Genomic DNA, 27,358 nt, shown 5'->3' on the forward strand with positions numbered 1-27,358 from the left:
AGAGAGAGAGAGAGAGAGAGAGAGAGACTTATACATTTGGCTACAAAAACTTCTGAATATCACAATGTGCCATAAACGCAAACTGAGTGGCAAACAGCAAAGTGAAAAATGTTTTTGTAATATATGCAGCAGGCAAGACTGTTTATATTCTTAATATAGAACTTCCACAGATCAATGAGAAAAAGACCAAAAAGATAACACAGGCTATGCTCAGGTGCATGACACGTAGAATACAACTAGCAGGTAACACAGGAACAAATCCAGCATCGCTAGGAATCAAAGGTGTGGAAGTTTGGAAAGGCAAGGAAGGAAAGCGGGAGGACTCCTGGCTGGGGTGCAGGGAACCGGGCACATCGATGTGGCATGTGAGAATGCGTGGGCACGTTTTTGAGGGGAACATGAAATTCTGCAGGCAGTCATCTCCCTTTTAGAGGCTCATGCCAGGATAAACCTCAGTGGACTTGAGGTTGTGCATGCCCACCTCAGGGTACCCTGCACTCGAGGCCTTGGGCCAGCGGCTCTGGGCCAGTGTGTGGACGTGGCAGTGACCAGAGACCATACGGTGTATAGGCACACTTTGTTTCATTTATGGCGCTTTTAGAAATTGAAGGTTTGTGACGACCCTGCATTGAGCAAGTCTATTGGTGCCATTTTCCAACAGCATTTGCTTGCTTTGTGTCTCATTTTGGTAATTGTCACAATATTTCAGACTTTTCATCATTATGATATCTGTTATGGTGATCTGTGATCAGTGATTCGATGTTACTATTGTAATTGTTTTGGGGCACCATGAACCACCCCATTAAGACAGTGACCTTAATTGATAAATGTGTGTTCTGACTGCTTCGCTCATCGTTCCCCTGTCTATGTCCCGCTCTTCAGGCTCCCTGCTCTCTGAAACACAACAATAGTGACATTGGACCAATAAATAATCCCACAATGGCCTCTAGGTATTCAAGTGAGAGGACCAGTCACATGTCTCTCACTTTAAATCAAAAGCTAGAAATGATTAAGCTTAATGAGGAAGGCATGTCGAAAGCTGAGACTGGCTTAAAGCCAGACCTTTTGCACCAAAACAGCTAAGTTGTGATGCAAAGGAAACACTCTTGAAGGAACTAAAAAGTGCTATTCCAGTGAACACACAGTGATAAGCTAAACAGCCTTATTGTTTATGTGCAAAAAGTTTTAGTGGTCTGGATAGAAGATCAAACCAGCCACAACATTCCCTTAAGCCAAAGCCCAGCCCAGATCAAGGCCCTAACTCTTTTCAATTCTATGAAGACTTGGGGGAATTGAGGGGACTGCAGAAGGAAAGTCTGAAGCTGTCTGAGGTTGATTCATGAGGTTAAAGAGAAGAAGCCATCTCTATAACATCAAAGTACAAAGTGAAGCAGCAAGAGCCGATGTGGAAGATGTGGCAAGTTATTCAGAAGATCTAGCTGAGATAATTAATGAAGGTGGCTACACTGAACAACAGATTTGTAATACAGATGAGACAGGAGCCTGGAAGACACCACCTAGGACTTTCATAGCTGGGGAGAAGTCAATGCCTGGCTTCAACGCTTCAAGGACAGGCTGACTCTCCTTTTAGGGGCTAATGCAGCTGGTCACCCAAGAGCTCTGATGGAGATGGACAATTAAACTAATGTTGTTTTCATGCCTGCTAACACAGCACCCATTCTATAGCCCCTGGATCAAGAAGTCATGTCGACTTTCAAGTCTTATTATTATTTAAGTCTTATTATTTTGTAATGCTATAGCTCAGATAGATATGATTCCTCTGATAGACCTGGGCAAGGTAAATTGGAAACTTCCTGGAAAGGATTCACCACTCTAGAAGCTATTAAGGACACTCATGGAAATAGATCAACATAGCAACTTAACAGGAGTTTCGCAGAAGGTGGTTCCAACTCTCATGGAAGACTCAGAGGGGTTCAAGACGTCAGTGAGGAGTAACTGCAGATGTGGTGGAAATAGCAAGATAGCTAGAATTAACAGTAGACTCTGAAGGTGTGATTGAATTACTGCAACCTCATGATCAAATTTGAATGGATGTAGAGTTGATTTTTACAGATGAGCAAAGACAGTAGTTTTTTGAGCTGGAATCCACTCTTGGTGAAGATGCTGTGAAGACTGTTGAGGTGACAACAAGGGATTTAAAATATCACATAAACTTAGCTGACAGGGGTCGAGAGGACTGACTGCAGTTTTGAAAGAAGTCTGTGGGTAAAATGCTTATAGCACTACAGAGAAATAGTTTGTGAAAGGAAGAGTCAACCAGTGCAGCAAATGTCATTGTCATATGTTAAGAAACTGCCCCGGCCACCCCAACCGTCTGCAACCACCACCCCATCTGTCAGCAGCCATACATCGAGGCAGGACCCTCCACCAGCACCAAGATTACCCCTCACTGAGGGCTCAGAAGATGGGTAGCATTTTTTAGCAATATAGTATTTTTAATTAAGGTATGTACTTTTAAAAAAGTGTACAACAATGCTATTGTACACTTAATGGACTACAGTATAGTGTCAACATAACCTTTATATGCAATGTGACACAAAAAAAGTCGTGTGACTTGTTCTACTGTGATATTTGCTTTATGGCGGTGGCCTGTGTGTCTTCTTAGGTTAAAGTTAACATGGGAACTGAGCGCTTGCCTTCGGGAAGGTGTGAACGTAAGTGCTAGAGTTCCGAGGACAGGGAGGAGGTGATGGCCATGAAGGCGAGTGGCAGCACGGTCCGGGCAGCCTGAGCTGTGTGCTGGTGAGGCCCGGATTTGAGGAGCGTTAGCCGCTGCACGGACACCGCCCGTGGATCACCTGCTTCCAGAGCTGCCGCTGCAGAGAGGGCTCCCAAGGCTGCCGGTCACAGACCACCTCCCAGCCCGAACTCAGGATCCCGACTCCCTGTCTTATGAGGATGTGATGTGGGTACTCCTTTTCTAACGGACATCTCCGGGTTTGGAAATGGGAGCGTTAAGGTTCTCTGTCAACTCCGGGGGCGTTCTGGGTGCCTCTTCCTCCGCAGAGGTGAAAGAATAATTTTTAAAATGAGGTGAGAGAACATATAAAATGAGGAAAATGCCCACAATACTGTTGAGTGAAGAACAAAACAACAAGCACTCACAGAACAGCATGTTCTGGCCACTCTATTTATTTTTTAGACTGTGGGTCAGTGTACACTAGGAAATGTTGACGGGGAGTTGTCTTCTGGTAGAGGAATTATAGTTGCGTTTTCTTTACCTTTTGTTACAAAGTTGTTTTGTTACAAATTGGTGAAAAGCAAAAAACACACCAAAACTTACAAAGTATCAGTGGGCTGTGTATGGACAGAAGGTCACCAGCGTGCGGATTTGCAGTCATGTTCACGGAAAAGCCCACACAGGGAGTGTCTCCCTCTCGTAGGCACCTGCCTAACTACCTTCTTCCTCTCTCTCACCTGTTCGTTTTGGCTGCTGGGGAGCTCAGAGTCTGTGGGCATCTCGTCACTTGGCACATCCCTCCCTTGACCCACTCGCCCACCTTCCCAGTTCCCCTGGGCCACCTCTAGGGACCCTGGGCTCCACCTCTAGAGGCCCACTGGGCATGGCCATCTTGGCACATCCGGGACCGAGTCCCTCACTTGCACCCCTAGAGCCTGAGTGCAGGCCCCCCTGACCAGCCCGCCCGCCCCAGTGTGTGTGGCGGGAACCAGGCTCTGCTGTGATTGCTGTTGCTCCCCTGCTGCCCAGGGTCCTGTCACATCCCCCCAGTGGCTGCTCTGAGCCATCCTGGTCCTCCACCCCAAACCCCCCTGTCGCTAAGACCCACCCTCCGGCTGGCACAGCCATGCTGGCCACTTCAGGGCACCTGGCACCTTTATCACATGGTCGTTTGTGACACCCCGGAGAGAGCCGTGTCCTGTCTGCTCTGTCCAGGGCCTGCCCCCCAAGAGGTGCCCCTACAGAAATGTGGGTTAAATGCGTGAACCAACAGCTCAGAGAACCTCTCTGCTCCCAGTGCCTCCTCTCGTGCATGGTGTGACCCCCAGGAGGGCCAGCGCTGGCCTCACTGGGGGGGACCCACCAGGGGGACCCACCCACCAGCACTACCATGCTGGGCAGAGTGCTCACTTACTCCTGAGCTCACATTTGCTGTTTGGCACAGTCAAGGATGAAGTACGGGACGTGATAACTTCCTGTCTGGCCCTTTGAGGACAGAAGCATTCCCCGTGGAAAACCCGCTAACACATCACCCTTCTCTTTTCCCCGGCGTGTGAGCTACTCTCCTGGGCCTTGTCAGGCTCTGAACTTCATGAGTGACTCCCGTGCCTGAACCCAGTTTTTCCTCTCAGGCATGGGCCGGCAACTAAAGCTGACACCCCCTCAGCAAAGTGGGTGCCCTGGAGGGAGGCCGGGGCCCAGCTGTGCCTCCCGCTTCCCCAGGACAGACACTCACGGGGGAGGAGGAGCTGCCTCCGAAGAAGGTCACACGGTACCAGGTGGCGATGAACACCCAGGTGGCAGAGAAGTCCGGGAGCTCGGGGAAGGAGCGTCTGACGTCCTCCGTGGCTCTGCGCAGCACGGCTGGGTCGGTGGCCTCCCGGTAGTACACATCCCCTGCACGCCGGTTGTCCACATCCGCCCAGAAGGCCGCCACCACACAGCGGTCCTTGGCGATGGGAAAGGCCACGGGGGTGAACTGAGAAACCTCCTTCAGGAAGGAGATGATCCCATTGTTGTTCACCTGTCAGGGCAGAAAGCCAGAGAGGGACTGATGGGGGCTGTGGGTGGGCAGGCGGGTGAGCCTCCCCCACCAGGCACCCTGCGAGGTGAGCCGGGCTTGGGAAGAGCATCCCAGGATGGCCTGGCAGTTCCTGGTCCCACACAGGGGACCCCTCAGCCTGATCCGTTCCCTCCTGGACACGTCGTGTCCCAGATGCCCTGCAGGGTACCCAGCCCTGGGCTGCTGCTCCTGGGGTCAGGGAGCCCCAGTGTGGGCCCTGGTCTTTGACATGTGGGGCACTCAGGCCTGCTCAGCAGCCCCAGCTTCTGGATCCCATTCCAGCCAGGGGCCTTCGGAGGGTAGGACAGGGTCCCAGCCTCTGGTCTGGAAGGATCAGGTGAGGGCAGGAGTGCCCACAGAGCAGAGGCGGGGTGCACAGGGGCCAGCATTGCCAGGGGGAGGCTGCAAGGGCCTCAATGACCAGGTGGCTTCTGTGCTCAGGACTCTGGGAAGGGGGAGCCCTAGAAGCTCCTGAGCAGAGGAAGGGGAGCAGCATCTCTGCAGCTGGACAGCCCTGACCCTGCCACGCGCTGGCTATGCAACCATGAGGTGCAGCCGGGGCTCTCTGCGCTCTGGATTTTTACCTCGGAGGCGGGGCTAACGCTGCCGCTGGCCTCGCAGGGTGCTGGGCAGGGTGAATGAGTTAGCGATCACAGAGCTGGGCTCGAGGCTGTCCTGACTCACTCCTGGGAAGACTGTGGTCAGAACTGTGCCTTTAGAAAAGACCTGTAGGAACCCCCCTTAGGTGAGGGAGGCTCTGTTGCCCAGACCAGCAAAAAAGGCCAATAAATACACTTCTCAAAGGCACCAACGAGCAAACAAGCGAGTGAGGGTCTTGATTCCACGTGGAGGACAAGGAGCCTGGAGGGGCCCTGGCACTCAGAGCCCTTTCCCTGAGAGACTACGTCCGCGGACATAGAAGCCACAGCTACAAAGCAGACCTGCGATTTGAGTGGCCTCACGGAGGGAGAGGGATAGATGTCAGAGCTCAGAGCTGGCTCGAGGCAGGGAGCCTAGGGAACCCCACACTAAGCTGGGACCTCACAGCTGCCCACACAGTTCAGGTGAACCTGAGGGAAGAGTCTTGTGCAGACTTACCCCCTCCCGTCACGCCTGTGACTTGGATTAAGGTGTTTCCTGCCAGGCAGAAGCAGAGAAACACCCTTTCTGGAGGAAGATGGTCTCACCTGAGGCTCAAGTCACTCCCATGAATGATGCTTCAAATGCAAAACCCAGGACACAGTCGAAGATAACGGGCGCACAAGGAAGCAGGACGCCACCAACAGGAGCAAGTGGAAACATGAGCAACACCAGATACCAGAGTTATCTGACAATAAAATAACTACATTTACAGTGTACAGACAGGCAGAGAGGCCCAGGGGCCAGAACAGAAACAACCCCTTGTTCGTGTGGTCAAATGACTTTCAACAAACGGTGCTGGGGAAAACAGGAGATTCACAGGCAAAACAATGAAGTGGGACCCTTACCTAACGCCACAGCCAAAAACTAGCTCCAGTGGATCAAAGACCTAAAGGTCAGGGCTCAAAATTTAAAACTCAGAAGAAAACACAGGATAAAGGCTTCACAGCGTTGGACTCGGCAGCGATTTCCTGCAGGTGACACCAAAGGCACAGGCAACAAACCAAACCAAACTGCAGTCCCTCGAAATTAAAAACCTTTAGTGCATCAAAAGGCACGATTAGCAACCAACTAGATGGGAGAAAACATCTGCAAATCACATATCTAATAAGGGATACATAGAAAACTCCTTCAACCAAAAAGCCCAAAACAACCTGATTAAAAAATGGGCAAAGGACCTGAAACAGACATTTCTCCAAAGAAGATCCACGAATGGCCCATCAGCACATGCTGGGTCATCAGGAAAAGAGAGTCACACAGAGCGGTACCACCTCACACCCATCAGGGTGGCTTTCATCAAAGAAACAGGAAACACCAGTGTGAGGGGTTCACAGAGAAGGGAACACGGCGCAGCCGTTGGGATAAGAGGCCACCACAGAGCCCCAGCCCAGGCCCTTTGCAGAAACTCCGAGATTCCCAGAGGAGCAGGTCGGTCACAGCTGGAGCTGAAGCAGGACCCAGCCACACCCTGTTTAAAATTGGGATGCCGATGGGGCCCAGGGTGAGAGCCTGTCGAAGCTGAGTGTGCCCCGTGGGGGCCTTGTGACTCGCTGGCCCCTCATTTGGGGTGAGTTGACTGGAACTTGACCCTAACAAGGGAAGGGCCCAGGGTGGGAGGCCTCATGGAAACGGCTCAGTGGCCAGAGTCACCTCGGTTTTTGTGAAACAGCGGGGCTGCCCCTGGGAAGCCTTTTCTCCCACTCCAGTGACCAGTGACACCGCTGGTTTCCTGGGCCCTCCAGTCACAGAGGGTCCCCTGGGTGGCGGCAGCCTCCCAGTGCAGCCCCGACATGGGGAGCTCTCGGAAGGGCCAGTCAGCGCTGTGGGCAGAATTGGAAGTGGTCACCCTGGCCATGCAGGGGGCTCTTTGGGACCAGACAAGCCAGATTTTTACTGACCTTGGGCTGTTGCAAATGGCCTCCTCAGGGTAAGCAGGCTGTTCTCTGAAGGGCCAGACAAGGACCCTCTTTGGCCTGTGGACCACATACAGTCTCTGTTGTGCATTCCTCTCCCTTCTTTTTGTTTTTGTTTTTACAGTCCTTTAAATATATAAACAACATCCCTAGCTCACAGGCCATACCGTGGCTGTCCGATGGGGACCCCTGGTTTTGCAAATCCAGGCTTACTGGTACAGCCACGCCCACTCGCTATCTGTGGGGCTCAGAGCAGAGCGGCCAGTCAGAACCCGTATGGCTACAGGCCGAAGCTGTCCACTGCCTGGCCCTCTGCTGGAAAAAGCCTGGCGGAGCTGTCTGCCGGCGGGCCTGCCACGGGAAGAGCCCAGCACGCCTCACCAAAGACGCCCACTTCGAGGCCTGATGAGGGAACAGACTGCAGCTGCTGATGAAACAGTCTGGGTCCCTCTGACGGGACTGACGCGGACTGAGCTGCTGGAGGTGCATCCTATCCTAGGTTGCCCCTGCCTCTGGGACGCCTCATGCCAGAAATGGCAGCTGGGCAGGAGGGAAGGACTGTGTGCTATTGAGGCGAAGCCACCAACACACACTGGGCTTGTCTCCCACAGACACTGGCCTGCTATTCCCAGGGCGGGTCCTGGGACTGGGCTGCTGCCACAGGCGCCATGGGCCACCTGCTGGGGTGGGACCTGCCACATTGCCCCTCCTGCATCCCCCGCTCCTGGCCCCGCTCCCACAGACGGACCAGGTTTCCTTCCTGCCTTTGAAGTGCAAGTCCAACTCTCAGGTGTGTGTGGTGTGTGCAGGGGCCGCTCCAGCCTGCCCACCAGCACTTGGCCTCATTCCTCTCCTGTGTGCCTCCCCACGGGGTGTGGGCCCAGAGCCCGGGGGTCCAGGAAGGAGGCAGAACAAGCCGGCCCTGTTCCCCTGCCAGAGCAGGGCAGGGCCAGGACCACAGCGGAGCAGGCAGCGGGGCCAGGCACTGGGCAAGCAGGCTGCTGGCAGGCCTGTCACCTGGACAGGATCCTCCTTGGATGTCCTCTGTCCAGATGGGAACCCTGAGCATCCTGTGTGGGTGGGGAGTGGGCAAGGGCTGGGTGAGGTGGGCCCAGGGAAGCGAGCTGCCTGGCAAAGGCTACTTCCTACAAAATATCAATTTTATTATTATTATTTTTCTACTTTCAATAGTACTTAGTAAAACACACAGCACAGACATGGAAACAAGGAGAAAGGGTGAGGCCAGACCCCCTGCCGGCCGCATCCTGTGGACGGGTGCATACCCCAGGTGAGAGGTGTGTTTAGTCCCACCCTTCACCTACACCGGGGCCACCAGCAGGCTCTTCTCAGAGACTGGCTGTGGCCTGGCTGTTGCTGGGAGCCAGGGCCCGGGTGCTGCCCCACACCAGGGGCCACGTGGGCCTGAAGGCAGCCTAGCCCAGCCCAGTGGACACTTGCAGAGTCGCAAGGAGACCCAGGAGCAGAAAGGGGGAATGTGTGGTGCCGTGTATAGGGCCTTCTGCTCTGCCCCCACTGCAGCCTTCCCAGCCCTCCCTGCGGGCCCTCAGGCCCAGGCCCTGGGGTTAGTACTGGTATTGCTGTCCTTTCCAGCAGGGACCACCTCTCTGGTGTCCAAGCACTTGCTGCTGAGAAAAACAAGGTGCCATTGGGTGTCACAGCCCAGGATGGGACAGCACAAAGACGGCCTGAGAGGAGGGAGCTGAGTGGAGGGTGAGCAGCTGGCAAGCGCCTCCTCTTTGCCCAGGCGGGTGCAGGAGGCCTGTGGTCAAGGAGGGGGTGTTCCTGTCCCCTCTGAAGAGACTGAGAATCTTGGGAGGGGAGTGGCTTGTCAGCTGGGAGAAGCCCTGAGGCCACATGCTACAGGAAGCCCAATGGCTGTGAACTCCAGGTGGCCCTTGGGGCATGGAAGAGGCCCATGCTTCACCTGGGGGGGGGGGGGGGGGCGGGGGCGCGGGGACATGTGTGGTCAGGAGGGGACTGGCCTGTGGGGACTCAGGCCTTTCCTGCAGGACACGGCTGGCCCTGGCTGGCTCAGGAAGAAGCACAGAGAGACTGTGCTGGTGGCATTTCCGACTTGGATAGAAGCAGGAAAGAGCGGAAGTGTCCTGGAGAGTCTCTCGGAGAGACTTCCAGCCAAAAGCGTGTGAGTGGGGCTGGCTGGTCCCCTGTGCGGGAGAGCACGAGGGCTCTCTGGTGCCACCTCGCTGGGGGGAGGGGCTGCTCTGAGAGGGCAGCCTGGAGGGGAGCCAGGGACCCCGCGTGTGCGGCCACAGACCCCAGCTCTGCAAACATCAGAGCCAAGAGGGCGGGCCTTGGTTCCTGCTTTGACTTCTCTGCCAAAAATAAAACAATAAAGCCCCTGAGGCCTTTTATAAGCTTGTTTTGAAAAATGTAGGCATGTCTTTTATTTCCTGGCAGCTCTCTGGGTAATCAGGGTTCCTCCCACAAGCACAGTTGGGGCCGGAGTCCTGCTTGAAGGGCAGTGAGTGGGCAGGGCTCCTGGGGCCCATGGGCAGGGTCAGTCTGAGCCCTGGAGCCCCGAGCCTGGTGTCCACTCAGCCCGGGGAGGAGGAAGGCTGGCTCCTGGCTGGCACCCATGTCCTGGGGGAACAGCACTTGGGGCTGCAGGAAGATTGGGAGGGGAGGGCATTACCACCAGGGACAGCCAGGGCCAACTTCCTGCGGGAGGGGTATCTGAGCGCAGCCAGTGCCCAGATGGCTGCAGGGTTGGGGTGGGGGTGAGGGTGAGGGGTGAAGGAGGAATTCCCAAGGGTGGGAAAGAGAAGCTGGTGTTGGGGGACCAGCCCTTCCTTCCCTTCCAGGCCAAGCCCTGCTGGGCTGTGGGCCCTGGGCTGCACTTCCTGCTGTCTGCTGTCCAGGGACTCCCTGTGGCCACACCCTGGTCTCCTGCAGGGCCTCATGGCACTGCCTTCTCTGAGCCCAGCCCTTTGAACCCCTCCAACACCTGTCCCTTCCATATCCTCTTGCTGTCCCCCGTCTCTTCCCTTTCCCATGTACACCTAGCCAGCTCGTGTACAAAGCTACCTTTTTGCCTCACCTCTGATACACCTCAGCCAGGTGCCCCTCTACGGCCAGAGCCCAACTCCACAGAGGCCCCTGGACATGCTCGCCTGTGGGCAGCAGTCCCTCATCACCTGGGCCCCCATACCTGCCTTCTACACCCATCACCAGCCTGAGCCCAGACACAAACCCCCACTGTGGGCCTGATACGCCCCTGCTCCCCACACACACCTAGGCCTCTCACTTCTTGGGACAGTGACTGCTCCGCTGGGACTCAGCCCCATCCCAGGCCCCATCCCCAGCAAGCGTCCAAGGTGGCCTATGCCTGATGCCCCCTCAGGCTAGTGCAGGTGGTAGAATGTGTTCAAGTGCCAAGGGTGGTGTCTGGCTCTGGACAATGTCTGACTGACTGGAGGACAGTGGGCCCTGGCTGCCTGCTGTGTGCAGGGTTTGGGGTCGGGACCCATGCCTGGACTCTGTCCTGTTCTCCCTCCTCCCACCCTGGCCTCCCTGCAGCTCAGTGTGGGAAGCAGTGCTTCAGCTGGTGGTTAACAAATCACTTGCCCCACTGAGGTGGGACCCCTGTGGGGAGGTGGGTGTGTGTGTGTGTGTGTGAAACCAGTGGGGCGGCCCCACCCAGCCACCTGCTCACAGACCCATGGGGGAAACATCCCCGGGAGCCAACTCTTCCAGCTTCTTCTGTCCTTGGGCCTGCTCGCTGCCCCCACCCCTATCATCAGTCTGACCACAAGGATGGCCTGGAAGCCAGGGGCCACAAGGAGCACCTGTGGCCTGGGCCCTTGGGGGGCAGCTCGTCCCCGCCAGCCCTGCACCAGTACATGGGAGGCAGTGGAGACCTGAGCTTGCAGGGCTAGGAGTGCCCGGGGCACCATGAGCAGGATGGCAGGCCGGTGGGTGCCCTCAGGAGGAGCAGCGCTCCTCAGGTGGGGCCCTGGACAGGCACCAGGAACCCGATTAAAGGCTGATTCTTGGGCCCTTGCATGCTGGGGAGGGTCCAGGCCTCTGCATTTCTCTCCTGCTCCCAGGTGACCCTGCGGAGTCCCACACGGATCTGCTCTGGCCAGGTGCCTAGTCCTGGACCATGCAGGAGCTGAGTGAGTGGTGGCCTCCAGGTTGACCCAGGTCAGATGAGGTGACTCCTTCACCCAGGAGAGAAGGGTGCAGATGAGGATGCCCTCTGGGTGACGGGCAGCAGGACCCACTCGGTAAGGAAGGAGAGAGCGGGAGACTTGCATAAGGACACACAAGGGGTCATGCACCGGCGACATTAGTTCATGGGAGATCCTGAAACCACCCACAGCCAACAACTCATTGCTTAAAACGACATGGTGCAGCGACTGGAGGAAATATCATACTGTCACCAAACAGCATGCTCTTACACACTCAAGGCATGGGAAAATGCTCACATATGTGCAACAGAAACTTGTATGAAAGGGCAACTTTGTGTTGTAGAACCCTATCGGTGCTTGAAACAAACCAGGGAGTGTGGGTGCAGGATCACGGCTGTGCCATCCAGTGTCAGAAGATGGATGACTAGCGCTGACTGAGGCCGCCAGGAGCCAGCACTCTCCTGGGAGCTGGGACAGCGCAGGGAACAAAGCAGGAAACAGTGACTTCAGCTCTCAGGGTGACACGCTGCTGCCACCACATCTTGCCCCCTAGGCTCAGCCTGGCCTCAGGCAGGACTTCAGGATGCTACATGGATGAATGCATTAGTGAAGAAGTCCAAGGGGAGTGAACACACCAGGTTTCCATGCGAGTTGCCTGGGAAGACAGTCTGGCAAGCTGGTCCCTTCTAGCTAAGAAGGACTCTTCACAGAGTCCCCAAGAGATACGGAGTGGGGACACCCAAGTCACTCCCAGCTGGCCAGGCTTGCTGCCCAGTGAGGTGCACATTGCCTAGAGACCAGGGGGAGGTAAGGGCAGGAAAGAGAGGCAGGGGAGAGGCCCATTTGGCAGTGCCTCCTTGGCCGCCCTGTGAACAGGCTCGAGGGGCAGGGCCAGCAGCGGGGGGCCAGTGAGTGGGGACGGTGGCCTGGCCCAGGGACTTGACTGCAGGTGCTGGGAAGCGAACGTGTTTCTGAGGCGGAGCTGCCAGGCCCAGCTGCTGACAATGTGGGGACAAGGAAGGGAGGGAGGCCCTGAAGAGGCTCCGGGGGCTGTCTGCACGCCCTGTGCAGTGGGCTGGAGGAAGCAGGACTTCGGGCTGGGTCCTGCTGGTTTGGGCTGGAATGGTAAGGAGGCACTTGGACCTTACCATTCTGGGGCCCTGGATCTGCCTTCTTAGCCTGAGTCTCCTCCTCTGTACAGAGGATGACCATCCCACCTGTCCTCTGCCAGGCTGCCAGGGAGGAGGTCTGGGCAGGGGGGCCAGTGCCAGCTCGACCCCGACTCCTGCTCTATTCCACCCTTGCATCTCCTTTCTTCTGCTGCTTCCCCCCTCTCCTCCCCGCCCCCAGCACAGCAGGAAGGAAGCACCCATGAGGGCGCCCACAGCAAGAAGAGGGGCAGCGCCTGGGCCACTCTGGAACCGGCTGGGCTCTCACGGGCTTGCTCAGTGGGTTCAGAAGAAGCAGGAGTCTACCGCCAGGCCTGCCTGCATCTCACCAGGCTGTCCCTGTGGGTCAGGGCAGTTTTTGTAGATGGCTTGGAGCTGGTGGCCAGAACAGCTGTGACAGCGATGGTTGGACATGTGTCACGGGCATACTCAGATGGGGGCATTCTACTGCAAAGAGAGGAAACTGAGGTTTTGGGAAGAAATGACTAGCCATGGCGGCCCTGACCTGGGGAAGGCAGGGTGGGGACGGCATGTTCAGGGTGGGCATGCAGCCTGCCTCGGTCATTCACTGTTAACACCACGCCTTCCCTCTGGGCTCCACGGGCACACTCTCCACCTCACTCCCACTCAGCTCTGCATGCTGGGACTGGCTCCAAAGAGTTCCAAAAGACAAGGAGGGTCAGAGGGGTCAGAGCAGCAGGGGTTGGAGGAGGCCCCGGAGTGACAGGGGGAAGGGACCCTAAGGGGCACACCTTGTCTACCATTCCAACAGCTCAGTCTTGGAAACACGACTGTCAGACCCTGCACCCCCTTCCTGGCCTCTGCAACCTTGTAACATACTTGTGGGCCCCTCACAGGTGGGCCACCTTCACAGGTGTTGCCCACCTGGCAAACCCTTCACCCAATGAGGGAACAGAAGCCGAGTGGTGACGTGCTACCTGAAGCCACTACTTGCAGTTCCTGGTGACAAATAAATCGAGATCTTCCTTTGCATCTCCATAACCCAACCCGGGGGAGGGGGCGGGGGGAGGGGGGGCTGCACCTGGGACTTCTGCAGAATCACTGCCTCTCACTTCCCATGCCACCCTGAGTGGACGCTCCACCTAGGCCAGTCCCGTAGGCCATGGCACAGCTGCCACCTATACTCACACACCATGTCCCTCAGCAGGCTGCTGCAGTTCCAACCCCCTAGCAGCACTGCCTGGCATAGGACCTTAGCAATAGAATGACTCTCCATGATTTTCAGAGCCTCACAACTTAGCACATGCAGCTGCTATGACGTGAGAAGAAGCCTAATGCTGGATGCCTTCTGGAAAGGGGGTCCCCAAGTATCACAGGACTGAATCCTTACTAGGGTGTAGCCTGTGTTCTGATTCCATGGAGACTCAGAAAGCATTGATCTCCAAGCAGCGTCACTGCTGACTTCATGCCGTGTGACGAGTGGGCCCTGTCAGAGGGCTGAGGCACCCATCCATCCATCAACCCATCCATCCATCCCTCCAGCCACTCAACAAGCCTGCTCTTTGCCAAACAACAGGCTGAGGGCAGGGGGGAGGGACAGGGGGGCGTGGACCGGGTTCTCACTCAACTGGTCACAGAGGGCTGGGCTCAGGGCTGATCCAAGTGTGCTCTGCTGGATAATGGTTGGGTCCAGGGACATGCAGGAAAGTGTCTTCTGGACCTGAGTGGGTGTGGGGGGCAGCTGGTCGGACCCACTTGCTTCAGAACAAATACCATCCCTTCCCTCCTTTGGCTGTGATTCTAAGGCCTCCACGCCCGCCGGTCCGTTCCCTCCCTGACACCGAACCCGTCGTTATTTCAGGCGAGGTGCTCTGGGCATTGCCCCCTCAAGAATTCCATTCTTTCCTACAGAGGGAAGAGAAGGTGAAGGGGCTCACTATGTCCACATGGGCAAGTGTTTTTCAAATAACATCTCTGTTTCAGGAAAAAGCTCTTATGAAGATCTATGTTTTGTTAGCAGTCAGAATGTTGGTTTCTGATGAAACCATTTGTTTTGCTAGTGGATCTGTCCACTTCAGAGCCCTCTCTCCCGTTGTTTTGGCAAGGGTCGATGTTTTCAGTGGGGCTGGTCAGAGGGTTGACTGTTTTCATAGTGTTTTCACCTGTGACTGTGGGTGGGAAAGTTGAGCCTGGCCAATTCCTAAGGGCCATGTTGATGCAGTGTGGTGTAAGATGGTGCCAACACGAGTTTTCCTATTGCTAAGATGTATGGGGCTCCTCGGCTCCCAAAGACCCTGAGCACAGCTCTGCCCTGCTCCTTCCACATTTCTGAAGTCAGTCCTGACGCACGGTCCAAATCCTGGACCAGAGGGACTTCCAGCGGGTGCATCTACAGAGCAATGGCTGGCTCCTGCCACCACAGTCACATCAGCAAACGCGGCCCCCCACGTGAGGAGGTCTTTCTGCACGGGCTTGGGAAAGGCAGCTGCCCAGCTGTGGGGAGGCCGAGTGGTAGAGGGAGCCGATGATGGTAAGGGGGTGGCAGAGGCCACATGAACAGTGTGGGTGAGAATGACAGCAGTGCCAAAGCTGTGGATGGTGATGGAGGTGGTGTTGGAGGTGGTGGGGATGATGGAGCAGGTGACAATGCTGACGGGGGAGATGGCAGTGCAGGAGGTGATGCTGATGGTGGGCTGATGGGGGAATGGGAGGTGGTGGTGGTGATGGTGGTGGGAATGGCAGAGGCTGTGTTCCGGGCATTGGTGTTGGAGGTGACAGTGCACCAGGCTGCCCAGCCCCTTTCTAGCCCAGATTCAGGCGATCTGGGGAAGTCAGGTGCCAGTGCACTGTGGCCCACCCACAGAAAGTGCACGATGCAGTGACAGGCACAGCATTTCCTTCCCTCAGTGGCCAGGGTCCCGCCCTGGGGGCGGTGGAGACAGAATTGGTCTGCTGTCTGTGAAAGAGTCAGGACCGGGCCAGGACTCCCCCCACCGAGCTGGGACCAGGCACCGGCAGACCCTCAGTGCACGCTGCCCAAGATCCAGGTGGTCAGGCGGGGGCAGGGGCGGGGCAGGCGCCGGTCGCCAAGGCGGTGGGGCTGCAGCTCGCACCCCACCCGGCCCGCTTCTCCTGCGGGCCGCTGTCCGGCCTTGGCCGCCGAGGGAGGAAGCGCTGTCCTCATTCCACCTCTGGCCGCCGTGGTGCCAAGCTGCTGGCGGCGGCGGCGGGAGTCGGGGCGGCGGGCAGCGGCCAGGGCACAGCGCCCTCCCCGGCGCCCCGCGGGCTCGGGTACTCACGTAGAGTCCGGAGTGCTCGGCGCCGAAGAACGGGAAGGGCACGGAGAGCGGCCGCAGCCCCGAGCCGCCGTCGTCCTGCTTGGGGGTGACAGCGTCGCCGTGCTCCGCGCCGAACGGGTAGAAGTCGGCCAGGGCCACCGCGCCGCGCACCCCGCGCGCCCCGAGCCCCAAGGCCACAGCCAAGAGCAGCGCCCAGGCGGCACCGCACGGCATCGCCAGTGGTCGGCGGCGGGGACAGGGCGGGACAAAGCAGCGCAGAGCTGGGACGGCTAGGGACAGAGCGGGGACGGAGCGGAACGGAGCGGGGCACAGCGGGGACAGAATGGGGACAGAGAGGGACAGAGCGGGGCTTCGCGGTCCCCACCGCCTGGAGCGAGGCCGCTGTCGGGAGTGGCCCGCAGGGCCGAGCGGGCGTTCGGGCAGCACGGCCGCGCCGTCGATAGCTCTGCGCCCTACACCCGCGAGCTCGGCCGGGCCACGGTCCGGTGGCCGCTCCGCGAAGGAAGGCGCCGGGCGGGACCGCGTTCGGGGCGGGCCCCGCCCCTGGGCGGCTATTTAAATATGGAGCCGGGCCGCACACCGGCATGGGCGGGGCCATGCAAATAGGGCGACTCTTAAAGCGCCAGAACGGCAGAAAGCGCGGGGGCGCGCACCCAGCCCCTGACCCAGGGCTTGGGGCACTTAGTGGTCCTCCGCTGCTTGGAGGCCCAGCCCACGCCCCCCCGCGCCCCCCACGCTCCCGTATCCCCCTGGCCGGGTGTTGGGGAGTGAGGGCTTCGTGGGCGCACGCCTTGCGATGGGGACCATCCTCCTCCGTGAGGCCGCAGTTTTGTGCATGGAGCAGTTTTGGGACAGACCTTAACTTGGGGGGCAGGTTTTCCGCGTGCTCTTTCAGATTGCTGCCCGGCCAGGGAACCCGGTCACCCCGCTGCCAGAGTGTCGATAGTGGGGGGGGCCACACTGGCTGAGCAGTGCCCGGATGAACCCTTCTAGAACAGGCCAGAGGCCAGCCCTATATTGCCCCCCCAAACCTCCCTAGCCTTGAGCCTGGGGGCACTGGATTCCTGTGCAGGGGCGAGGCTTCCTATCTGGTTTAATGTGGGAATGACCCCTGGCCTGGGGAACCTCAGGATATTAAACAAAGTGTTTCTGCTCCAGAGGTTTCCTGCCGGGTGCAGGCAGCAGGAGAATTTTGGCGACTCCTATGTAAAGCAGCCTAAAGCAGGGTGGTCAGTGGGGGCCTCTGCAAGTGGTTTGTTGTCCCTGGGCCCCTGGGTGGGAGTAAGACCTCAAGAGCCCACAATTCAGATTCTCTGTCCCCAGCCTGTGGTCACCCCAGCCCTTCTTCCACCTCTGGGACTGCTGACCTGGGACATCACTGCGCATTTGTCCCTCAGGGGGCATCTGTTCACCTCTGGGTCCCCAGGCCCAGGGCAAGACCCGACTCTGGGCGCCTCAGTTCCTCCCCCATCCTCTCTGCTCTCAGAGTCCTGATGTTGGTGACTCCAGCCAAGACCCGGGCCCCTGAAGACAGGTGTCCCCCCGCCCCGCAAAGATAAGCAGAGAGAACAGTCACCAGGTCCTGAGAGGTTTCACACTTGTCTTTGTTTTTCTGTATTTTCCAAAACGCCTTCAATGAGCATGTTGTTTTGCAGTCAAAACAAGGAACATTTGATGTGATTTTTAGGAACTAGTGGGAGGGTTTCTGTGTTTGTGGATAATTCTGAGGCCACCGGTTTACACAGATCCCATTAGGATGCAATCAGGGCCAGAATTTCAGAGGAGGCCAGCCCTACACTGGCAGCACCCCGAGAGTGAGGGCCCCGTAAATGCCCTAGTCCCACGAGGTGCAGCTGTGGGAGGGCTGGAGACCCTAGGACACCAGAACAGGGGCTCCCAACCCCACCACCGCTGGGAATCTCCCGGGCAGCTTTGTGAGATGCTCAGGCCCAGGCCCACTCAGAGAGCCTGCTTACTCCACGGCCTTCACCCTGGGCTGATCTGCAGCCCTGCCTGGGGGTTAACACAAGGCCTCACCCGCACTGGGCATTACATTAAAACAACAACAACAAAAACAACAACACAAAACACAACTCCACAGGCCAGAGGAGAAAGAGTTGTTTTTTTCAGGTGCTAAAAATATTATCAGGAAATAGCTTTCAGCAATGTGCCGTTCTAGGTTCTCCTCTGGACTCAAGGGCGCCTTTGTCTCTGCCACAGAAAGTCCACATTTATCAAAACCAAAATGGTTTTATCAAGCAGGCTCATGTTCTGCGGCAGGAAACCCGAGCCTCCCCATAGGCCTGTGACATTTTAATTTAGGGCCTGAGTGTGTGTGCAGTTTAGATGGGGGAGCCTGGAGCCGACCTCTGGATGCCCCAGGACTTGGGACTCCTTGCAGGGTAAGGTGGTGAGTGTCCACACCTGGCCCAGGGGGCTGTTCTCTGCAGGGCTGGGGGAGGGGGCTCTGGGTGAGGCTGCTAGTGGCAGGGGCGGGCTGGCTGACTGGCTGCACCCCCCACCTTTCTCTCCTTCCCTCCAAGAGGCAGCTGGCAAGGCATAGATCTCCCCAGAGCAGTTGGTTCTACCATGCAGGTGAAACCAGAGACCCTGTCCCAGGTAACCCGCCACCTGCTCTGGGAATGAGGTTGGGAGATCACAGGGCCCAGAGGGGCAGGTAGGGCTCTGGCTCCTGTCACTACACTGTAAGGCTAGATGGGTGCTGCTGGTATACCAAGACAGAGGTGGGAGGGCCTGGCTCAGGGTGCCCAGCTGTTCACATAGCCAGTGTGTTGAGCCCTCCGACCCCAGCCCACGGGCTCCTATGTGCAGTGAGGGACAGAGCCTCCACGGAACCACCCCTCCCCCACCCCCCGCACCTGAACATCATAATGAGGCTTCTGCTAGTGATCGTAAGGAAACGCTCAGAATGGGTCCACATTCACTCCTGGGATGTTTGTTGCTGTTTTAGCTCAAAAAAAAAAAAAAAAAAAAAGAGGAACTGGAAATACTGAGCTAGAGGTTCTGCAGGGAGAGGCCATAAATGGATTACAGGTGGGCTCAGGTACTGCTTTCCTTCCCTTGGGGTAATGATAGCCGCCTCCTGCATATCTCCTGGTTCAAGGGCAAAGATTCCCCATTTCTGAGTGTTCCATGATGGCAGGGAAGCCACATTGGAGACCCAGGCACGTGGGAGGCAGGGTATGTCCCTGCTTGGCAGCCAATAAAATTATGCTCTGTGGCCATTCTAATGATGCAGGAAAATGCAAGTAAAATTTTTTTGTGTTTTGTTAATCCTCACCAGAGGATATTTTTTCCATTGATTTTTTGAGAGAGTGGAAAGGTGGGGGGGGGGGGGGGGAGAGAGAGAGAGAGAGAGAGAGATCCCCACACATGTCCTGACTGGGGCCAGGAATTGAACCTGCAACCCAGCAATGTGCTCTTGACCAGGAATCAAACCCAAGGCCCTTTGGTGCTTGGGCTGACGCTCTAACCACTGAGAACACTGGCCAGGGCTCAAGTAAAAATTTTAAAAAGAATATTAAAAGTAGCAGATACAGTCTAACCCACAGGCTCTGAGCATGCATGTGCTGGGAGAGGGAGTGCTCTGGCCGCAGCTTAGCATCCACAGGTGAGAACATTAATGTCAAGAGGCCCAGATACGAACTGCCCTGGCCCAGCTGCACTCCTGGGTCCTGCGGCTCATTTCCTCCCCAGCTGTGGCCAAGAAAGGGCCTTTGCCTCCCTCAAAAGCTGGTGCGTTGGAGGTTGAGCCTGTCTCCTTGGGTGCTTGGTCATCCTCCCCTGCCTCTCTGTCTTAGGCTGTCACCTCCTTCCTTTTGGCCCAAGTGCTTCAGGATGGCCCTGTCCCCATGGCTCTCCTGCTCTCTCAGGGGATGAGTCCTCCTCCCCCTGTGGGCTTCAGGTGTGTCCTTTGACACCTGAGAAGGTTGGCGCCCCAGACCAGGTGGTCCCCTAGGCCTAGAGAGCCTGTCGGGATTGCACAGCTGGAGAGGAGCAGAGCTGGGACTGCCCTGCAAGGCTGGCAACTCCTAAAGGGATGCTGGAACCTGCCGGGCCTCTTACAGGCCACAGGCCACAGGCCTCCATGTGGGATAGCAGGGGAGAAGCACCCAAGGGCCGTGGCCCGAGTTCCAGGGAGCAGGGATGGGTGGGAGACCAGTTGATTTTCTGCCCTATCCCTTGGACTGTAGGGAGGGCAGCAGTTCTGCCTTGACCTTGTATACCAGGATGGGCCCCTACCCCGCCCTCCTCCCTGCACCTCACCTCCAGGGTGCTGTGTGAGAACAGGGTCCAGTGTCCAACACTGGGCCTCACTTTGCTCAGTCTACCTGGCCTAGCTCTGCCCTCCAGTCAACAGGACCCTGTGCCCGAAGCCTGGCTGGGCAGATGAGGGTGGGTGAGGCCAGCATGGCTCGCCTCCTTGGGGGAGGGCAGGGATGCCCCTCTCCAGCTGTGCAATCCCAGACAGGCTCTCTAAAGGACCACCAGGTGAAAACAAGCCTGGATCCATCTTGAATGAGACCGATGGCCGTCTCTTTGGGCCACAGCTTACAGTGGCCGAGATGGGGTGGCATCCTGGAGCTTTGGACCCTTCCTGCCCCCATGCCTGTCCTCCAGGGTATGACAGGGTTTCCCTGGGAGGAGCTGCGCTCACAAGAAGCTTGTGAGTCCTGGGCTGGCTGGTGTCATAGAACAAAAGAGGCCACTTGGAGAGGAAAACAAATCACTGACCTGGTATAAATGGAGGAAATGAATAAAAATGCCTACAGGTGAAGGTGGCTGCCTTGTTTCCATAGCAATGGGGCTGGATTCTGAGGGTCCCTGGCCCAGGTTCACAGACTGGGAAAGTGAGAGGTTCTGCAAGTCTGACTTTTAAGTTCCCACTCCCGTGCCGCTCAGGCCAGTGAGTCACAGGGACCGACTGAGTCATTTCCAGCCACCTGCCACCGTGAGAGACCTGCAGTTCCTGGATACAGAAGGTTCCACAGCCTCTGGGCGTGGGAGGCGGGCACTGGGCCTTGAAGGACACTGTTTTTGGCTCCATTTGGTGGAAATGTTTTCCACGTGTTTCCCCGTGTTTACAGAGCTGAGGGCAGGGAATGCAGCCTGTGGCCGAGGAAACTGGCCTGGCGGGGTCTGTCCCGATGGCGTGTCCAGGCAGAGACAGTAGCTGGAGGAGGAGTTGTGCAGCGGGGAGGGGTCCATGCCAGCAGAAGCCCACGTCACAGGGTGGGGGAGCTCAGTGGTCGGGGGAGCCAGAGAGCAGGCAGGGACTCCTGGGGGTGAGTGTGGGCTCCGGCTGCCTGCTCCCTGAGCCCCTCTGCGGGCACCAGGCCCACACTGAGCGGCATGAGCATTGGTTTTCCAATTCATGGCTCTGCGTCTGGCTGGTCAGAGCTGTGGCAGGGTTGGCAGCAGGGCTCACTTCTTGGCAGGGAAGGCCTGGCTGAGGTGGGCATGTTGTTGCCGTTGTACTTCCTAGTCCAACTGCTCCTTCCTGGCCACCTGGGAACAGGGCAGGAACGGTCTTAGACCTCACCAGAGCTCTGTAACAGGAAGCACTGGGAGGCCACAGTCCACTGTTCCCCCAAGAGGGGACGTGCATGGGTCTGAAACATCGGCAGACACACAGGGGTACATCCACCTCTCCTAGGGACCCACAGTGGACAGACCCCCTTCCATTCAGGCCATGAACGTACTCAGAGTGATAAGGAAATAAGTTCTCCTGAGCGCATAAATTTAGCAGACGCGGCTTGGTGGGTCAGGGACACTAACTTGGGGGTAACACTGGGCAGTCACTTCACCTTCCTGGGTCTCAGTTTCCTTGTCTGTAGAATGTAGCTGTCTCTGACAGCTTGGAGCCTGCGGGCCAGCCCTGGCAGGCATGTCTTTGCCTGCGTGTATACATGTGTGTGTATGTGTATGTGTGTGTGTGTGTGTGGGGGGGGCAACACAGCTACATTTCCAAGGCTCTGTCACACTGTCACCACCTTGTCCCCACATATGACACTCTCTCCTCCTGCCTGAAGGACAGGTGCAGGGGCCACCTCTGCTACAACTGCCAGCTGCCAGGCACGGTCTGGACACTTCACGGGCCTCGACCTCTGACTGAGGGACTGCCCTCACCACCCCTCCTTACAGGCAGGCAATAGAGGCAGAGCAGGTGGCAACCTGCCCCAGAAACCTGCTCAGCCTCTCAGTGAGCTGGAGCTCCTGGGTGTCAGTTTGGAGAACCCCTGCCGGAGGGGTGTGTTGCAGGACACTGGGCTTTCCCCACCCCTCCCCTCCGCTCCTCTGCCCTCCACCCGGCCCCACCTGCTCCTCCAGCACTTGGGACTCCAGGGCCTGCTTGGCCTCCACAGCCAGGTCTTGCTGGTGCTGGGCAGCCACCTCCTGGGGCTGCTGGGCTTGGGCCTGCTCCAGCTCCGCTGTCTGGACCTGGGGGAGAACTTAGGCACCTCACTGCTGCCCGCTTGCCCTTGGGGCCACTATTCCTTTGTCCAGTCCTCTGTTACCCACTGCCCTCTGCTGGGGGGTGGGTCCCAGTTCAGGATCGGCAAGCAGATTTGGGCCTCATCTGAGCTAGAGTCCGGCCCACAGGCCCGTAGGGTGGACCTTACATCTGCTTTAATGGCATCCTGGTTTCTGCTTGGCAGGACTGGGGGTCCTGCAGGCATCATAGGCTGAATCTTGCTGCCTCCCACCTGCTTGTAAATTCCTTGTCTGGGGTGGAGAGTCTGCCCAGTGGTGGAAAGGGAGATCCGCCCCCCCGCCCAACACATGCAGGGGAGCTATGCTTTCCCCACACCTCCCTTTTTGGTTTAGGTGCTGGCTCCCGAGGCTCCCGACCGTCCCACCACTCCCAGGTGTGACCCAGCAGACACTCCTGTGCGTGCACACCTGTATGTGTGTCCTGAGTCAGGCAGGGTGGCCCACCCTTCCGGGACCCACATCATCTGGATACCCCCTGTCCCAGGGCCACTCCCAAGGCTGGGGTACGCAGAGCTGCGCTGGCCCGGCTGACCTGTAGGTGCTGGTCCTGCCTCAGAGCCCTGTCCACTTGGAGGTGCAGGCTGCTCAGGGGCTGGTCCAGTGGCTCCTCGGCCCCCGCCGTGTCCCCTTCCCTGTTCAGCGTGTCCCGCTCTCTCTGCAAGAGCAGAGCCTGTAGTGGCTGCTGGGGGAGTGTGGCCTGCTCTTCGGGGAGCATGTGGGTACCTCTGGGAAGGGCTCTGGGTCCCCTGAGCACTGGCTTGGTGGGGCAGGGCACTGCCCTGGGCCAGGACCCCGAACCCCATCCAGAGCCATTGGCATTTGACAGGATGGAACAGAGAAGCAGTGTTGGTGGGAAGGTTGGTGGGACTCCATTTGTCCCTGTGGATGATCCTTTTGGAGGAAGGAACTGACCCCAGACATGCCTCTTGGGTGCTGCTGGGGATGGTCTCTGGCCTTGCAGTCCTAGCAGCAGCTGGGCAGCATCAGAGCCCAGGCCCTCTCTCCAAACCAGACCTGTCCACTGCCCACTGTGCCCAGCCCTGCAGGTCCTGCTGCAGCCCCAGTCGGTCCTCCCTTCAGGGTCTGGGCTCTCCGGGGCCCTGCTAGAGAGGAGCAGTCTCAGGGTGAGACTATGGGGTCAGTGTTCAAAAGCAAGGGTTCCTTTCTTCTTCAGGACTGAGAAAAACAGAGCCCCCTCCACTGAAAAAGGAAGTCCTGTTTCTTTAAAATCCCAGTGACAGTCCTGGCAGTGCATGTGAAACAGAGAAACATGAGGTCCAAAATAAACAAACGGCCACGGCCGGGCTTCCCCTCCTGAGACACCAATAAAGGGTTTATGGGTTTGCGGCCCCTCGCAGCTGACCTCCTGGAACTCATTAGCTGTTCCTCCCCTCCCCCACAGGGCGGTGCCATAGCCGGGCTAATGCTCAGCCCCCCAGGAGCCCCTGGAGTGGCCATGAGTCCTCCACTTCCCCAGCTCAGCAGCTCAGCGCTGGCCCACCCTTCAGGAGAAGTGACAGGATCCTGGTGACTGTACCCAGCTGGCCGACCCTCCTTCCTGGCAGGGCAGGTGGCCTGGTGTGGACGAGCTGGCCCGTGGTTGTCAGTGCCTGTCCTGGCCTGCTGGTCACTGTGCCCCCATCCAGACCCCAATCCTATCCCCAGGGTCCCTTCCCCGCCCTGACTTGGCCACTCCCCTCTGGAAAACCCTCCTGTCCTTGAATCCACCTCAGCTGAACAGGACCTGCCTGGGACATGGGACAGACACTCTCCCGGGGGCTCTAGGCCCAGCAGTCCCCTCCCCCCCAGGGCCCCACTGCTCCCTCAGGGGCATGTGGTCAGTGTCCACATAGCTGTCACATACACCCTCCAACCCATGGGGACCATGGCTGTTCCTGGTTCTGCCTCTGGTCCTGACACAACTAAACACATTCCCTCCTGCCTGAGGTGGAGGCAGCCTTCACCTTGTCTCTGGCCCTGACCTTTCCTTTTCTCTCCTCTCTGGTGTCCACATGCCCCCTTGCCATCTTTCTCCTTCAGAGTCTGAGAGTCCTGGGCACCTGTCTCCTTGCTACTCCTTCCACCAGCCAGTGATGCTAAGCCTGGCCTCTGTGGTCCCCCTGGTCCTTTTGCCCTTGGGCCACACTGCCCAGACCAGACAAGCCTGCCCCAGCAGGAAGCCAGTCTTTATAGGTCTTGGTGAGCAGGTGACACAGTGACAAGCCTAGGGATTCACTGGACCTGAGGTGGCCCTTGCAAAGTCTGCGGGGTGCCACTTAACACGGCTTCCACCAGCCCTTCTGAGCAGCCCTGCCTGGGACAGCCATGAGTGACAGACACCTGGCTCCCTTTGCATAGGTGAGCCCAGGTTGAATGCCCTTCCCGGAGCCCTGCCTGGGGCCAGTGCTGCAAAGAGAAGGATATCTGTGCCCAGGTGGCAGCTGTGTGTTCCTGAGCCCCTCCTCTGTCTGTGCCCGCACATCACTCTAGATCCCTGTGCTGGGGGACAAGCAAGACCCTCTGCCTAGACGTGGCCCAGGAGTGCTCACAGACTCTCAGCCATGACCTGCCAGGCCCCCAGGGCAGTAGGACACATCCCCAGCCTCACCTCACCCCAGCGAGGGACCCTGGTGAGGGATCCCCTGACCCTCTCCTAGGGACTACTGTCAGAGCCCATCCCAGCGGCTGGCGTGCATGCAGCACCACGAGCTCCCCTCGCAGGTGGGAGCCCTTGAGATGCTGGGAGGCCTTGTGTCCCTGCAGGATGCGCCTCTTCATGCACTGTGCCTCCAATCCCTGCTCCCTGAGCTGCTGCCTCTGAAGTACCTGGGTAGACAGAGGCTACATGGACCAGGCTCTCGGGTGGTCCTGGAGCAGGGAATCCCTGCGTGTGCTCTCCCTCCTCCGATTTCTGCTCTGTCAGCCGGACACTGAATGGTGTCTGAACACCTGGACCTCTGTTCATGCCCAGGGGGCTGATTCTGTGAAGGGATGCAGGGCCCTGCCTTCTGGGGGCCTCACCTGCCGCAGGGGCCCCTGTGCACTCTCGGCCTCCTGGCACCTGTGCTCCAGCCGTCGACTCCTCTGGGCGAGGCCCTGGCTGTGCCTCCTGCTCTCATTCAGGGCCCGGTGCAGCGTGTCCAGTTGCTCCTGGGGAGGGAGGCACAGGGTGTCTGCCCAGACCTGCTGCAGGATGTGAGGAGGCAAAACGAGGCCAAGTACACTGTGCACAACTGGGCTGTCTGTGATGTAGCCGTGGGAACTGGAAAGGAGGCCTCGCTGGCCCAGCGTGGGCAGAGGCTCCGCTGGCAGGTTCTGTGCTGTGGCCAGAGTGGCCTCAAGACACAACCAGTGTCCTTCACCTGCTTCCAGACTTGGAATGAAGACCGGAGTCACCCCAAGTCACGGAGCCTGTTGGACTCAGCCCACCCCATCTACCACCTGCTCCCCTGCCCCAGGGCCCTGCCCTCACTGCCCAGAGTCCTGCTCAGCCCTGCAGCCCAACCAGCCTCACTGGGCCCCCCACTGACACCACCCACCACCAGGTCTCTCTCCTGTGACAGCAGCCTTGCCCCCTTCACCCCTCTGCTCTGAGCCCTCACAAGGAGAACATGTCCCCTGGGCCCCGAGCCGGCCTGCAGTGGGGCCTGGAGATCCCTGGTGTGTTCTATGCAGACTCCATTGTTGGAAACTTGAGGTTGGCTTGTGACCAGCATGGCTTCGTGAGGTTGGGCCAGTCTCTGGTTTTTGAATCTTCCCCTTTGTTCCGTGCGAGAAGTGGCCAGTGTCTCTGGTTCTGTGACTCCGGTGGCGGACAGGAGGCGGCTTGGACGTGAGTCGGGGAGTGAAAGGACATGACATGGGACTTTGAGCCTGGAGGGGCCGTGTGGGGGAATGAGGACTCCCAGGCATGGGCTGCTGGGTGCTCCAGGACCCACTCACCCAGACGGAAGGCAGGCTGGGGAACATGTCTCAGGGTGAAGGTCCAGAGTTCAGTCTTGAGGGGTGTCCAGGAGTCACTAAACTCAGGGGCAGTGTTTCAGAACCAGGTGGCTCTGGAGGCCAGAGGAGGGGAGGGTGCCCTGGTAAGAGGGGGGAGGGGAGTGAAGGGGTCCTGCCAAGTAGATGTCCGGGCAGAGAGAAAAAGAGATGGTTGAGCAGGGAAACCCAGAGAGTCAGCAGAAATTGGGAGGGAGGGGCCAGTCCCTTAATGGGGGTGCCCCAAGGGGTCAAGGAGACACCCAAATGTTGCTAGTGACCTTTTCGTGTGTGTGTGTGTGTGTGTGTGTGTGTGTGTGTGTGTGGTGACAGGCTGAGGGTGTGGGAGAGAGAGGGGCAGGCCTTCTGGAAGCCTGGCTGGGGGAGGGGATAAAGGGCCACCTGAGAGGGGGTGAAGTGTGAGAGCAAGAGGAAGACTGGGCACAGAGCCAGGGAGAGGAGCCTGAAGGTGCAGGGACCCCAATGACCCAGGCAAGCTCTAGTTCTCAGGTCACAGGGTCCCAGTCTCAGCAAACACCCATCCTCCACAGTGACCACAGCAGTCCGGTCCCGGGGGCTGTCAGAGGGGCCGTTTGTCCATCCTCTCACTTTATTCTCACTGAATGCCGGAGCAGACTCTGGCCGCTCACACAGGAGGGCTGCTCAGAGGAGCCGGGAAGTGCTGGAGACGGCAGGGTGACCCTGTACACACTTTTTTGGGGGGCTGACACTAGTACTCTGAAAAAGGAAAGGGAGGAGGGCAATGCTTGTCCCTAAAATTATGACGTTTCACCCTCCCTTGCAATTTTGAAAATTATAATTTTCTGTTTGTACACATTTTCCAGTAGAAAAGCAGAGGTTTCCTTCGAACACGGCTTAGATATTTCATGGTATTTAAAGGGGCCCAGCCCACTTATGTGAAACATTGGGCTCCTCTTGTAAGGATTC

The 27,358-nt window shown here is 57.9% G+C and overlaps 2 protein-coding genes across 2 annotated transcripts in view; both read right to left on the reverse strand.

Annotated features, from left to right (window-relative positions):
- SNED1 (sushi, nidogen and EGF like domains 1) overlaps positions 1–16,129 on the reverse strand; it is a 52,881-nt gene extending 36,752 nt beyond the window's left edge. Inside the window, 2 exon segments of the mRNA XM_054723063.1 lie at positions 4,437–4,724; positions 15,917–16,129. Of these exon segments, the coding sequence (XP_054579038.1) occupies positions 4,437–4,724; positions 15,917–16,129 (501 nt within the window).
- Positions 16,130–21,361: 5,232 nt separating this feature from the next.
- CROCC2 (ciliary rootlet coiled-coil, rootletin family member 2) overlaps positions 21,362–27,358 on the reverse strand; it is a 57,556-nt gene continuing 51,559 nt past the window's right edge. The window contains 4 exon segments of the mRNA XM_054722840.1: positions 21,362–21,445; positions 22,256–22,378; positions 22,965–23,087; positions 25,454–25,582. Coding sequence (XP_054578815.1) covers positions 21,362–21,445; positions 22,256–22,378; positions 22,965–23,087; positions 25,454–25,582 — 459 coding nt within the window.

Source organism: Eptesicus fuscus, chromosome 11 (assembly GCF_027574615.1).
Source record: "Eptesicus fuscus isolate TK198812 chromosome 11, DD_ASM_mEF_20220401, whole genome shotgun sequence".
Classification (NCBI taxonomy): domain Eukaryota; kingdom Metazoa; phylum Chordata; class Mammalia; order Chiroptera; family Vespertilionidae; genus Eptesicus; species Eptesicus fuscus.